This window comes from Amblyomma mixtum, chromosome 2 (genome assembly GCF_055824585.1).
Source record: "Amblyomma mixtum isolate Tamu chromosome 2, ASM5582458v1, whole genome shotgun sequence".
NCBI lineage: Eukaryota > Metazoa > Arthropoda > Arachnida > Ixodida > Ixodidae > Amblyomma > Amblyomma mixtum.
Window position 1 is genome coordinate 258,880,709 of NC_143013.1, and position 13,816 is coordinate 258,894,524.

Below are 13,816 nucleotides of genomic sequence, written 5' to 3' on the forward strand. Positions count from 1 at the left end.
ATAAAGGCGCGCCGACGGAGACCCACCGACGTTCTTTATTTGCCGACCTCTTCCTATGCGCTCTCTTCTCCACTAAATCCGCGCAGTGCTGTCGAAGCTGTAGAGCCACTACCAGCCAACCAGGAGCCGTGGTGGCTAAAAGCTAAAAGTCGGAGCTGTTTAGAGGAATTACACTCTAAACACGAATACGCCTATATGGGAGTGAAAAAGGACTAAGCTGCCCTCTAGTGCACTATACGCCTATATGGGAGTGAAAAAGGACTAAGCTGCCCTCTAGTGCACTATACGCCTATATGGGAGTGAAAAAGGACTAAGCCGCCCTCTAGTGCACTATAGGCCTATATGGGAGTGAAAAAGGACTAAGCCGCCCTCTAGCGCACTATACGCCTATATGGGAGTGAAAAAGGACTAAGCCGCCCTCTAGTGCACTACCTTTTACAAAACGGAGTTTGCAAGTGTACAGTTTACTCCCGTTTTACTCTTTTCTAGTTAGAGTGCACGCCAGTCCCGTATAACCACATTAGCTAGCGATATGCAGCGACACAAAAAAAGAAAAAAGAAAAGAGGAATAAATCACCGCTGTGTAAGTGCAATCAGCTTCGTTCAGCAGTTATCACTGGATAAGTCGAGCTGTCTGGGCGCTGCATACTTTTACAAAGCGAGTAAGAGGCTGCGTGTGTGTGCATATATGCTCTTCCGCCAGCGTTTGTTCTCTTGTGGAGGGGCGACGGGGCTCTTAAAAGGGCGAAAAGCCTTTCATATTTACGACGAAGCCTCCGCGTAGAGGTATTCAGGAACACGAACGAAAGCGCCGCCTTGTAGACTGCCGACATAGGCTCGGCCTGTGAGTGCTGTAAACGGGAACGATTCGAAAGCGCTAAGGATTTGCGCGTTTTCTCTCTCTGTCTCTAGACTATCTTTCAAAGCCACACATTCAGCAATAAATCTTGGCAGAAGCGTTGTTTTCAGATTCTGAGAGACATGAGGACAGAGGCTTCCCACACGAACCTTTAAATCGTCTCACTTTGTCACTCACATGTATAATGCGTAGGGCCACATATGCCACCCGTCACACCACCAATACTACTCTATTGTAGTGGCCAGCAGTGAAACCTGCAGCAGGTTTCATATGCCAGACCTGGAAAGAGTAGAAGGTGAAGTGGACGGACTTTGTGTGTGTAAACTTGCGGAAAAACTCTACATCTGTATATTTGAAAATCACTTGTCGGGAGGCCACGTAAGCTTCCCTTTAAGTATCAAGCATGTTTGTACATATTCCCCGAACATAAAAAGAAAGGACTCTGGCACTAACCAAGGGCTAAAAACGAAATTCCCAAAGCTACAAACCCAACGAGACAGTCTTTAGTCGAAAATTCAGAATTTAGTCCAAGTTCACGTTTCCCGAATGCATGCCTATTCAGGTCCACCCTATCCTTTCTCGCTGACAGTAGTACCGCCGACACACGCGACCGATGTTTGGTGTAGCAACTAAAATGTAACCACATAGAAGCACGTCCGCTCCTCTACCTGTACAAAGAGTAGATCATTAAAGGCCAGAAAAAGCGGGCAGTCAGAAGATATCACATGGCACTTTGAGCTCCCGGTTTTGAGGACTAATACGTGGCATACCCGTATGCGATAAGCGTATATTTCCGGAGAAGGGCGCTGTCATCGCTTCTCTATAGTTGGATGTGAGCGAATGAAAGTAAACAACGCGAAAGACTTTCTCCGAGTTCTTTTCTTTTTGTTCGGTTCTCATGCGATTCGCATGCACGACACGAGAATCGCGACACTAGTAATTTCATCCTCCGCAGGTGTCTAGATGGCCCGCCGGCGGTGCCTTGGTCGTGGGCTTCCATAGAACAGGACCATATCCTGTGCAGTTGGCATAAGGGTCCCGTCGCATACCGTAGTTCACGCCCCCACCCGTGGCGTACGTCATTTCCTCTTCTTTTTTCACGCAGCAGAACTGGCCGAAGTCGGGGCTTCATGCGGGCGACAGGAAAGGCATCTTGCGATCCTCAATGCAATGGGGCGGGGCGGTCGCCTTTCCTGTCGTCTGCAACGGGCCTGGAGACGCAGACCCGCTCGGAAGATCGTTTTAGCGGAGGCTCTCATCTCCTCTTGACGGTTTCGTCCCTTCGCGGTTGTACAGGTGCGAAAAATCTGGAAGGTAATTTAGCTGGCGCTCTAGAGGCAGTTGTACTTTTACTTCTCTATCGAACATGAAAAGGCATCAAAGAGATCTTGCGCCTAAAGACGCGTAACTTGAGAAGCGTAAAGGCATTACTTATGTTTTGGACACGAAAAGGCATTAAATGGATCGTTTTAACGAGCAATATTTGTGAGAAAAAAAACTACGCTTCTGACTCGTTCTTGAAGAGAAACTGCGGAGTGAATGATGGAAGTTGTCTGTGTCACACTTCTCCGACGTCTAGATACTGCACATGTCACGCGTGCAAGCGCTCTATTCGTATAGAATAAGCAGTGTGGCCAGAAACTGACACGCCGACAACTGTCGGGACTATCGAGCTTTACTGCTTTGGTATAAGAGCGCAAGTCGGCGGTCAACAAGCTCAACAGGCATACGCGTCGAATGGTTCTTGAGTGCTCCGGCAGCTACGGCGACGCTACGGAGAATTTCGCACCGAAAAAAAAGCACTGTATCTTCTTCACCCGCACTTAACCTAGCACATGACCCTGTGACGTCATAAGTTGAACGCCGGCATAGTGAAAAAGCGGTCACGGTTAGAAGCTAGCGCTTTAAACAAGGCGAAGTTCGTTCAACGATGACCGGTGGGGATAAATGGTGCATTCTATGGGAGTCCTGTGGGAGACAGCGATCGTGCGGCTCGACAGCAACGCCGCGTGTTGTTGACGAGAAAAACCAATGTCGGGCCGGCATGAGTCTGTCACGGCACCAAGGCGATACAATCGTGACGGGAGAGCCCTATATCACGTCAACGTTCACGAACGGCGATGGCCGTGTATACAGCGTCGACGAGGACGTGGACGCGCCTGTCATACGTACCCCTGAGTCGAACGGCATCAAACGTCAAATGCGGGAAGCTCTGTTGCTACTGCGTACTTGAGTGACGGCACGCCTCTGGGCAAAAATGCGACGAAAAGAGGCGTCACGGGTGTTTGATGAAGCGACAAGTGACAGTTATTGCTCAACTCAGCCCATAGCCTCAGAGCGAATATAAATATCTATTGCATAAGCGGAGATCGGCCCTTCGAGTTGTGTGTACGCACTTGGAAAAGCGTTTACTTTTTCAGCTACAAAGTATCGACCAATGACCGCTTAGTATTTTATGCTCTTCACTGCATTGCGTTTCTTGTGATGCGCAGGTTTATCTTGCCACAAAGTACAACCGCTATAGCGCGTGCACTTTACCATGTCAGCATTGAAACTAAACAAGACGACTAGGAGGAAAAAAGGAGTTCAAACCGTTTCGTATTGCGCGTAAAGTGTGTACCTGTGGCTTCCACAGGTGACTTGTAATAGAAGCTCCGGCTAGCTAACACTCTCCTGTCTGGCTACTTGAGCGTATCCTAAAACGAAAAAAAGGAATGCAAATGCATTCCTTCAAAACTCCAGCCAGTGCCGCTTGGGCTTTGCACACCTGACTGAAACCCCTTTCCTTCCAGTTTCCTGCGTAATTACGAATTAGGATCAGAATAATCTGTCTCCTGACGACAGAGTATCGTGGGTATTGTCATACCAATTGTCCTCGAAGCGCCGCTCTTAATTACTTTCAACACTGGCTGGTGGCAGCCGTACCGCCGCAAATCGCAGCAATCAATTTTACAAGTTGGCTATGAGAAAAAACTTTGGTTATGTTCGTGGTCGTGTCTGCAGGCGTATACTCTAGCTCCTCTCGGTGAGCAGATTTGTAGAGTAAGAAACGCGATGAGCCGAGAGTTGCCGAGAGTTGCCGAAAGTTGCCGAGAGTGGCCAAATGTGGCCGAGAGTGACCTTCGAAAACGAGAGAACACAAACGTACTTCCCGAACACGTTCGTGTCGCAAGACCACGTGTCGAAAGCTCGTGGCATTCTAACGGAACTCACTTTGTGTGGGTGCGTTGCCGTTTGTTCCATCACCGCGAGGTTCCGTTAAGGTAGCGCCCGTGCGCTAGCCGGCATGGACGATCCATTACACCGCGTAGGAGCGGAGGAGCCCCGTTTTCCGGCAACTCAATTATGCTCATTTAGAGAAGGGCACTCAAAAGGAGTGCAAGAGAACATACGCGTCGCAAGAGAACACGGAAATGGAAACCGGGGCGGATTGCAAACACGGATGAAAAAGTCGTAATTTTACAGCGCAGCGGGGGACCCTTCGCGAAGCGACCACGTACGGCAGTACCGCGCTATGACGAACGGTTCAGCTCCCCTTCACCGCAGTGCGCAAGTGTATGTAGGTGAAGCTAGCCAACGCACCCACGAACACGGAAGCTAGTGCGACTCTGGGTGCGGTACGGAGATGATGAGAAGCTCTTCCGTGTCCGCCTAAGATGTTAGCTAGACCTTACAATATACCATTCTTAGTGATTATATATGAATTAACTTTGCGTGTTACGTACTCCCACACTACCCGACCGACTCCCAAAAGGAGATGAAAAGTGACCCCTATGGCAGACGGCTGTTTGCTCAGACCACGGTCGTCATTGCTATACAGTTCTTGCAGCAGCTGCCGGAGATTCTTTACCTAAGACAGGCCGCTCTGTTGCGCCACAGGCTCTAATACGCGGACGCCGTGGAACGACCTTGAGAGGAAGACGAAGGCGGCGGTGGGTTGGGCAACGCTGGCCCGGACGAGCGATGCGCTAAGGAAGGAAGGTGATACGTAAGTAATACATACAACGACGGCGACGCGCTGACGCGAGGCGAGTGCTGTCTAAGAAAGGTCCAGACAGTGCGAGGAAAGGAGAGAGAACCCCGTAGTTACTTTGCATCCGCCCGGCGCACCGAGACACTTCTGACGCCGCTTCAGCGTCTGTGCGTCTGTACACCGACTCAGCTTTAGGCGGCCGTGAGTTGTTCGTCGTTCGTGTGTGTAGGTGCGCAGGTGGACGTGGATGAAGAAGAAGGGAAGGAGGATACAGGAAGTCGTGCCCATCGTGAGGATATGGCGCTCTCTGTTTCGAAACTTTTGTGCTACGCACAGACACCGACACGCGCGTCCGCATGCCTGGAGCCTATATGAGGAAGCTGACACGAGGCGTGAGGGTATAATGTAAGAAGCGTGCTTAAGAAGTGCGCGGTTTGTCGGACAGCCCGGTAGGCGGTGATCGAGCGTTGCGGTCGTTTTGGGAGGAAAGAAGCCTCGGCGCCATTATTAATAACGACGCTCGCGCGGGTCTCGCTAAGCGCGCGAATACAAGCCGGATGTCGTGGGCATTGCTGAGGAGGAATTTACTCCATTGTTACGGTAATCGATGGCTAACTTCAGGGCCACGGTGTGGATATACCTAGGCTGCACGCCGGTATAGTAGATTTTAATTCGTAATTATAAGTGAACTCATTAATCAGGATCAAAAACCGGATTGACTTCAGGTAAGGCATTACTGACTGGTTCACTAATTTGAAGAAGACCGCGCGCACCTCGAGCTAATCATATCCGGTTCTACGAATATTCGACCAAATGAAATTGTTCCGCCATCTGCCCAGACAGGTGGCCCCAGAACCGAGCGCCTTCTCCGTCTAAACGAATTCTCAGCCTGACAAAAACTACGAGGCACTGTCGACCTGTTTATTACGAGTGCAGGCTGGAATCTGTACAACGAACCGAAGGTGTTGTAAACGCATTCGATTCGCTCTAACTCGTTCAACCCTTAACGCCCGTTAAGCAGTGCAAAGGCTTTTAGAAAGAGCTAAGCACCGTTCGCGACGGCCAGTGTCCTTGACATGACTATTACAGCTAGTCATTAACCAGCACGTTTGAAAGAGCAGGCATCGGCTCCGCGAAGTCCTTCGTTTCCGGGACGTAGCGAACGCGTTATTGACGGCTGCGCCCTTGCGCCGCCCGCAGTCAAATATACGACGTCCTCTGCACGTGCTCACAAGGCGAATGCAAATGAGCTGCCGTACGCGGCGCCGTTAGCGTTAAGCCTCGTCGTGACGAGTCGCAAGGCAATCGACAACCCCCCTCGTTGGCCGCGACCGTGTCACGATCGTCACGTACCCGTCTCCAGCGTAGGCGCAGTCATGGACAAAACGCGGGCTCAAGGGGGGGGGGGGGGGGGGGGGGGGGGAGTCATTTCTGAGTGGTTAAGCAAACCAAATCACTCGAAGGGTGGCAACCATACGGGAACATGTATGTTCAATCAGGAGGAACGAATAACAGCTGAGAGAGTAGTGGGACAACGCTGCATTAATTATTTTTGATTCGAACCTGCACCCCGTAATCTTTAGTCCACGGCGTTAAATAACCGAAATTCTGCGACCTGTCAAAGCCCCTCGGGTGTTGTAAGAACATCTGCCCTTTGTCCTCCAATTTCGCTCATTTCTTCTTGTTTGCTTTGTTTAGTTTCACACAGGAGCCACGTATAAACCACCCTCCTTACAGGGGCGGATTTATAAGGAACTCTCTGAGAGGGAAGAGGGGTCCTGTTTGCGCAGATCATTTTTTGTTTAAACTGTTGTCGTCCAAACCGCAGCTGCCAATGTGGCGTTCCTTCAAATCTGAGAGGGTAAGATGGATTTAAAGGAGTGGTTCTAAAACATCCACGAATATAACCTACGCTGAATTCACTCCTGCGCAAGTCACGACCGAATATGAATGAATGAAGTAAAGAGCTCGCCATGGTGGCCTAGTGGCCTCAGCGTTCGGCTGCTGATTCCAAGGACGCGGGGACGAATCCCGATTGCATCTCGATCGAGGCGAAATGCAATGGCGCCCGTGTGCTCTGCGAGGTAAGTGCACGTTCAAGATCCCCGGATGGTCTCAATCAATCCGGAACTCTCTACTACTACAGCGTCCCTCATAGCCTGAGTCGTTTCGGAACGTTAAACCCCACAAATACCAATGGAATGCAATAGCATCTACTGGCAACCGCACTCTCGTTGTCTTGTCTTTCTCCTCTCTCTGCCCCCTATCTCTCATTCTTTCTTAGACGGGGGGATTTCCAGAAAAAGCGCCAGTTTGCGAAGAGCACTCTGGATACAAGACGGGCCATTTCGGCTTCCTCGCACTGCAAGAGTAGAAAGAGGGCGCGCGAGTGATTCCGCAGAACTTGTGAATGAGAATTGAGAACTCGACAACGGCGAAGGAGACTGCCGCATACGCTCTGCTCTTGGGAGTGGTAGTTTGCTGCGCGATGACAGTTGTGGGAGTCCCGGCGGGCGAGGCCCGAAGACAGGCAAGGAACAAGTTCAAGGCCCTGCCCCCGTGACGCGAGCGGGCGAGGCGCCGCGATGACAGCGCCGTCGCTGTGACGACGAGGGCGACGACAGGCGCGGCTCTCGTAATCTCGGCGAATTCCGAAGCGCTCCCTCCGCATCGCCGGCCTGCAATGCGCTGTCGTCAGTATGAAGCGCTCCGTGTGCCGCAATTCTGTGCAGTAGCGGCGCTAGGGCGCGTGCCTTAATGTTGACATCGAGGTGTCACCACTCGTCCAAGCAGGAGGTGTCAGATCACGATTGGTGGATCGAGTGTAACAGCGTCCCCTTTCAAACGGTGCGATGGCGGGACCCGCCAGGCTCGGAAAGTTTTCCCGATCTTTTTAAAACACTCTTCTCGACCTTAACGAGCACTATCTATGATTCCAACCTTATTTCAAAAGACCCGTTCCTTTTTGGGCTATACTGAATCTGACACCTAAAATCCTATCCTTAGGTCGCTTACCAGCTTTTCAGTAAGTAGTCCCCCAACCGCGTTCTTTTTCCTTCCTTCTTTCTTTCTTTTTACTGACGGCTATCGTGTACCCACTCACATTACCTTTGCTAATCCTGAACCATAGCCTCTCAGATTATAATGGCCTTGCCGGCACCGACACCTGATTGGAAACTGCGATGTTCTAACCAAATATCTTTTATCGCCTCTTCAAAATTACTACACTCAAAATTACTCCATAGCATATTTCTTTTCTGTAATTCCGCGTTCTATGTCGCCCTGTTATTCAATCTAAACACAAATACACCTATATGGAAGTAAAAAGTAGGTAAGCTGTCATTTAGCACACCCCCCTTTTTTATAAAAGGAAGTCTGCTAGAGAACAGTTTACTCCATTTTTTACTCCTCTACGTTTAGAGTGTTGCTTTGTACAGGAGAACACTGTCTCTGCCCCATGTCAGCATGTCTCCATGCGAGCGTATATCGTGTTGAAATGAGCTTTTCTTACTTTCCTCGTACAGTAAACGCCCCTATAATTCCTCGCACATGTGCAAGACATCGCACAGTACCGGAGTAAATGAGCGATACTTCATTTAGAGAACAGGAAGAGAGGGCACGCACCTGTGCACGGGTCTGCCGCGCTGCACGCAACTAGTCGGAGAGTGAAGCGGGAGTTAACTGAATGCTGTGTTGCGAAAGGCGTGGCCGTCGCCACTCTTCTACGCAGAAAAGAGCGAGCATTACTCAGCCCGTTTTCGCAACACAGCACCGCTTTGTACGTTTTTCACTCTGCCGTCCTTTACAGCCTCTCACTCGTCCTCTTGCTTCAGGTACTGAAGACGCTCGGCAGCCATCGCGTTTTTGATTCCTGCGCGCAAGCTTTGCCGTGAAGTTCATTCATCTTACGGAGGAGCGGAGTAGCGTTTTCAAGCGCTCCACTTAAGCGGTGACGCAACGAATGGCGTTGCTATACGGTGCACGGGGTTTGAAGGCGCAAGCCCCTTTTCCAAGATATGCAACCTTAGGAAGCCGAGCGCTAGATAGAGGGCGTAGCTTGTACCAGTTTTGAGAAAACCGATGGGTACCTGGCCGGCACGAGAGTCGAACCCACCACCTCCCGAAAACACCGTACATGGCGCAAAAAGGCGTTCTCCTTTGATCTACTAATAAAAGAACGCTCTCAAAGCTGCACTTGCCAGTGTCAAGGAGATGAAACAAGGCGCATTCAGAAAGCAGCGGTCGTGTTCATGTGCCAGGTTTCAGGACATGGCGACGATCAAGCAGCCGTGAAATCTCCCGACTGGTTTTTAAACTTCGAAGTCGAGGTTGCACTTTCTTTGGTGAACTCTCCGGCAGGGGCGATTCAAAATTCAACGCCCTACACCGTAAATGCACACCACCCGACCCGACGGAACCGGAAATTGAACCCGCGACCTCACACTGGCGCGGGCGGCTTCACAGTTGCGGTTGCGGCGGGAAACCCTGCTCCGCGCTGGCGGATGCGCCCTCACGGCGCTCCATTCCGTTTTCCGCACCAGGTCGTCGCGCGTCTCCAGTCATGCAATAAACATGAGCTACAAGCGCGCGCGCGGATGGCCTCCGACAGTCGCCGACGACGTTTTCGAGTGAGCGAAGTGGTGGCGTGTCGTCAATTTCTGCCACGACTCTTTACCTTAGCGTCGTGGTTTTTGCGCGCAGACACTTGGGAGGATCGCAGCTGAGTGGAAATCTCGTTTCGAAGCTACATGCCTAGAAGTCCAGCTGTAAATCAAATAGTTTGAACCTCACGGGCTCTACTAACATACCGCCAAGTCACCACTCATTACGAAAACAGCCACTTAACCCTCCCACCACCTCACCGTGCACTCTATTCAAAATACAGTGCGGTCTGGCGGCAACTGCAGACAACCTGTTAAATCTCACCCTACCTCCTCCATCGCTACCACCCTGCTTTGACTCTGCTCAACATGTGGGACGGCCAAGACCACCGTCATGCACTATCTGTGAGCAGTTCCCCCCATACCACGGCAGTTCCCCCCATACCCAAACCATTTCCCTCCTCATGGGAGGGCTCTCTGCGAGTTGCTCAACCAGCTGGCCAAACATGGCTGGTGTACCGAGCTCTTCGTTAAGCCCAGGCCCGTGGACTCTTGGACAAGTAGAAGCCCACCCTTGAGGACGTTTTGTTCTTTTGTTAAAATAAAGTTGTTGCCACCACCACCAACAAGAACAATTTGAATGTGTGGGTTATATCTGTGCATCGTCTGATCTACGGTTGAAACTTGCAAAGAATAAATAAGGGTTGTCGCAAGGGCGTCAGGAAATATTTGTCATCGGTGCAGCCGGCGGGCTTTGTCGACTGGCTGCTCCGGTGACACAATATTCGCTATTTATTTTAATTCCACGCCGATACTGTGCGTCCGTACGTCACATGCTTAACTGCGGCAATAGTTGAGGGTCGTGTCGGTATTGCACATTGTGGGGGGGGGGGGGGGGGGGGGGGAAGCCTTGTAAGCCAAGACGCACACTGTACTTGACACTTTCACACATGCTTGTCAACTTGCTACACAAGACAACACTTGCAACAGGTGACTGCCATGCGATTTACACAAGAAGCGCGTCATCGCCGCTCCACAAAGGAAAAGACACCGATCATGTTCTGCGCTTCGCTGCTGGTTTCTTCCAATCGCGGTCGAGTTTGTCCTTTTCAGCTGAGCTGGACCAACTATTGTCAACGCCCTTCCCTGAGCGGTTTGTTCCGCCGAGGGCGGTCTGTCGAAAGTGACAGCGAGAAGAACGGCACAACGGGTAGCTTGTTATCGAGGGCACTGGCATTCTTCGCAGAATCGAGACGTACGTTCGCTTCGTTAGCTCGCCCATTCGAAGTCGGAGACCCGTTGCAAACAGGACGAAGTTGTTGGTCACGCCTGTTCCGAAACGTAATGCTACACTCGAGTGGTGCAAGACGGTAGAGCGCAAATTGGATAACAAGCATTCAAAGTCACGGCATTGAAAGTCTTTGCCCTTTAAGCGTAAAGCTTAAACGGAATAGGTCCGAAACCGAAAAATAACAAGACACTGCGCTCTGAGAAGAGGGCTATACAGCGACGAGTAACGATAGACATCTGTCGACGAGTTAACCGTCATGTGCAGAGTTTGTAATCTTCTTGCAAATCCTTCTTTATGTTTAGCACGACCTCATCCCAGGTGCCTCCCACACGACCTCACTTTGGGTCGATCGGCCGCAAGTGGATAGAGTAAACCGATGCCAACGAAAGCGCTTATATATAACAGATTAGTGTCAACGCAAGACTCACCGTGGCAGTCGAAGCCGTCTCCCTCGTATCCGGGGAAGCATGAGCAGTAGAAGCTGCCCATGGTATTCGTGCAGTGGGCGAACACGTCGCACGGCCTGTACTTGCACTCGTTCTCGTCTGCAAGGAAGAAGGAGCAAGTTAGTTTCCAGAGCGAAGTCTTCGCTTTGGCACGACAAATACGTACAATCGAGTTAATCGACCACGGGGCGCCAACGGAAAATATAAAGAAAGAATCTGAACGCAAACAACTTTGACGGAAGTCCGACTGATTGGGTCTTTAACACAGAGGAGACTCCATTACCAGAGGGAATTAGAGACAGCGCACAGCCAGTGCCACTCAGCGTACACTCTCAAAACGAATACACCTAGATAGGAATAAAAAGGGAATAAGCTGTTCCCTAGCATACTCCCTTTTATAGAGTACTAGAGGACAGCTTACTTACTTTTACTCATTTCTGTTTAGAGTGTAGAGGCTTGCCACGTTCTGTTTTGCACTAATTCGATCATTCTCTTCCTGTTTTTGAACGTTCAAAGCGATGGGCCATGTGGTGGCAGACACAGGAACTACGTAGAAGCGCTGGTCCGGAAATCCTGGTAATGTTGCGTCGACTAAAGGTTTTAAATGAAATTCCAACGTTTTAACAGCACTTAATTGGTGCAAAAAATATTTTTGTCTCTCTTTGTCGCCTTCTAAAAGCGTTCCACTTGCGAGCAAGCGTGCATTTATTGCTCACGTATGTACAGAGTTTATCAAAGTTAAAGAGCCCCAATGAGATTTGTTTCTAATCCGTATAGTGATACTCTAGTAGCGCATCGGTACAAGCCATAACTTAGGGAGGACTTGTTCCTCTTACCTTCAAGATACATGGAACGTCGGCGACGCATAATGAGCTACACAACATGGTCCAAAACGAAACCTCTTGGTCTATGTAGTTTTGGCAAAGACTGCATTTCTTTCTTAAAACAAACAAACAAACAAACAAACTGAGCGCAGCTTTGCAACCCGAAGACAAGAAACGATGGGACAGGCGCTGGCCTGAAGTCTCTCATACCTTTTAAATTGAGCTCGTTTTCTTAGATGCATTTTACATTGTTAGCATTTACCGTGAGGCATCCAGGAGGGCTGTACGTATGAAGGCGATTGAACGGGATTCGTAGCGTTTTTAACCGCAGAGACGTAAGAATAACCGAGACAATAGAGTGTTTAGCATATCGTTACCATGTTTAGGTTACCTTTCACCGTGTTACTGGACGGCGGGTTTACCGGTTAACGTTGCAAAATGCCGGAAGACGTTTTAGCATACCGTCTCCCGTAGCAAGACAGCGTGAGGCGAAAACGAGCGACGATGATTAGAGATGCCCGCTGTTAAGGCAGAAGCCTATGGCGCCAGTAGCTAATTTCCCCCTACCGTGTCCGTCTGGAGGGGTTAGGAATGGCGACAGCGGGTCGCGCGCTTCGGACGCTGTCCAAGGCTGCGGGAAAGACCGCTAACAGCCATGTCGGGGCCGCAAGGGGCCGACGACCGTTTCCCGTTGAAAGGAGATTCTGGGGAGTCAGTGAGGTCGGCGACTTCCGAAATAGCTAAGCAGTGTACTCCGCCTACTTGTATGTGCAGTGCCACTGCAGCAGTATTGGTTGGAATTGGGCGAGAGCCGGTTTATTAAAGCTCCGCCCAATTATCGAGGGGATAAAAACCGCTGCAAACAAAGAGCGGGAAGAGCGCGCCGAGTCTCAGTCTCGGCCGCTTTTCTACAGCCCTTTTTGACAGCCTTTCTTTAAACCGCCTTTTTCTTAAGTTCGTTGTGTTTTGGTCTCGTCTTCAATAAATTAGTTTTTTTGCTTCTCAAGAAGTTTGGAATTGCAGCCCCAACCGGCAACGTGTCGCCGGACGAGCGGACGAAGTACCGCTGACCAACGTACGATCGGACCAACCGGCCATTCCATTCCGACTTGTTTTCTATTTAACTCCCGCTATTTACTGCAGACATAAATACGTGCGCAATGAGGTGACGGTAACGTAAACATGGTAATGATACTCTATAAAGACCTATTCATCCGCAAATATTTGCGGTTGCAGGGCGCCTATATTCGGTGAACAGTAAAAGCTATATATGAATACGCATGCGTCTGCAAACTTGATGGAAGGTGTTTTCGCACGCTACGTCACTGGCGATGAGCGGTTGTCTCCTCACCTGGCATCTCGCAGCCCTTGCCTCCGTAGCCGTCGTTGCAGTAACACAGGTTGTCCAGGCAGGCACCGTTCGTACACCGGGGCATCTTGGGATGGCAGTGATCTGCGGTGGAAGTGAAAAGAGGAGAACGAGAGTGAGGCACGCACGGGATTTAGGTCGACAGCGGCAGTGCTCAAGTATAGAGCAAATTGTCTACTCTGAAAATTCAACCTCCGTAGAGGCAAGGAACGACCGGACTTGTTGCATGTTGCCTTTTTGTTTTGTTTTTGCTTGTTCTGGTTTTGCTTTGGCGATTACGTATGTCCATGTCGATGCTGGCTGCCACTGCGCAGGCTGAGCTTGTTCACTGAACAGGCAAGTTGTTAGCAGAGCTTGTCATGTCTAGCAATGTCGTCCTGGCCTCTGCTGAGCTTTGAATTTTCAGAACGCAATACCGACTGGCCCAAAAGACAAGTTGTTGAAACAAAATTA

At 50.3% G+C, this 13,816-nt stretch overlaps 1 protein-coding gene across 1 annotated transcript in view; it reads right to left on the minus strand.

Annotated features, from left to right (window-relative positions):
* Positions 1–13,441, minus strand: part of LOC149363695 (uncharacterized) — a 143,300-nt gene extending 129,859 nt beyond the window's left edge. The window contains exons 1-2 of the mRNA XM_089573657.1: positions 13,346–13,441; positions 11,153–11,269 (exon numbers count right to left, since the gene is read on the minus strand). Coding sequence (XP_089429783.1) covers positions 11,153–11,269; positions 13,346–13,430 — 202 coding nt within the window. The 5' untranslated portion in view covers positions 13,431–13,441. The remainder of the gene's footprint in view (positions 1–11,152; positions 11,270–13,345) is intronic.
* Between the last annotated feature and the right edge of the window lie 375 nt (positions 13,442–13,816).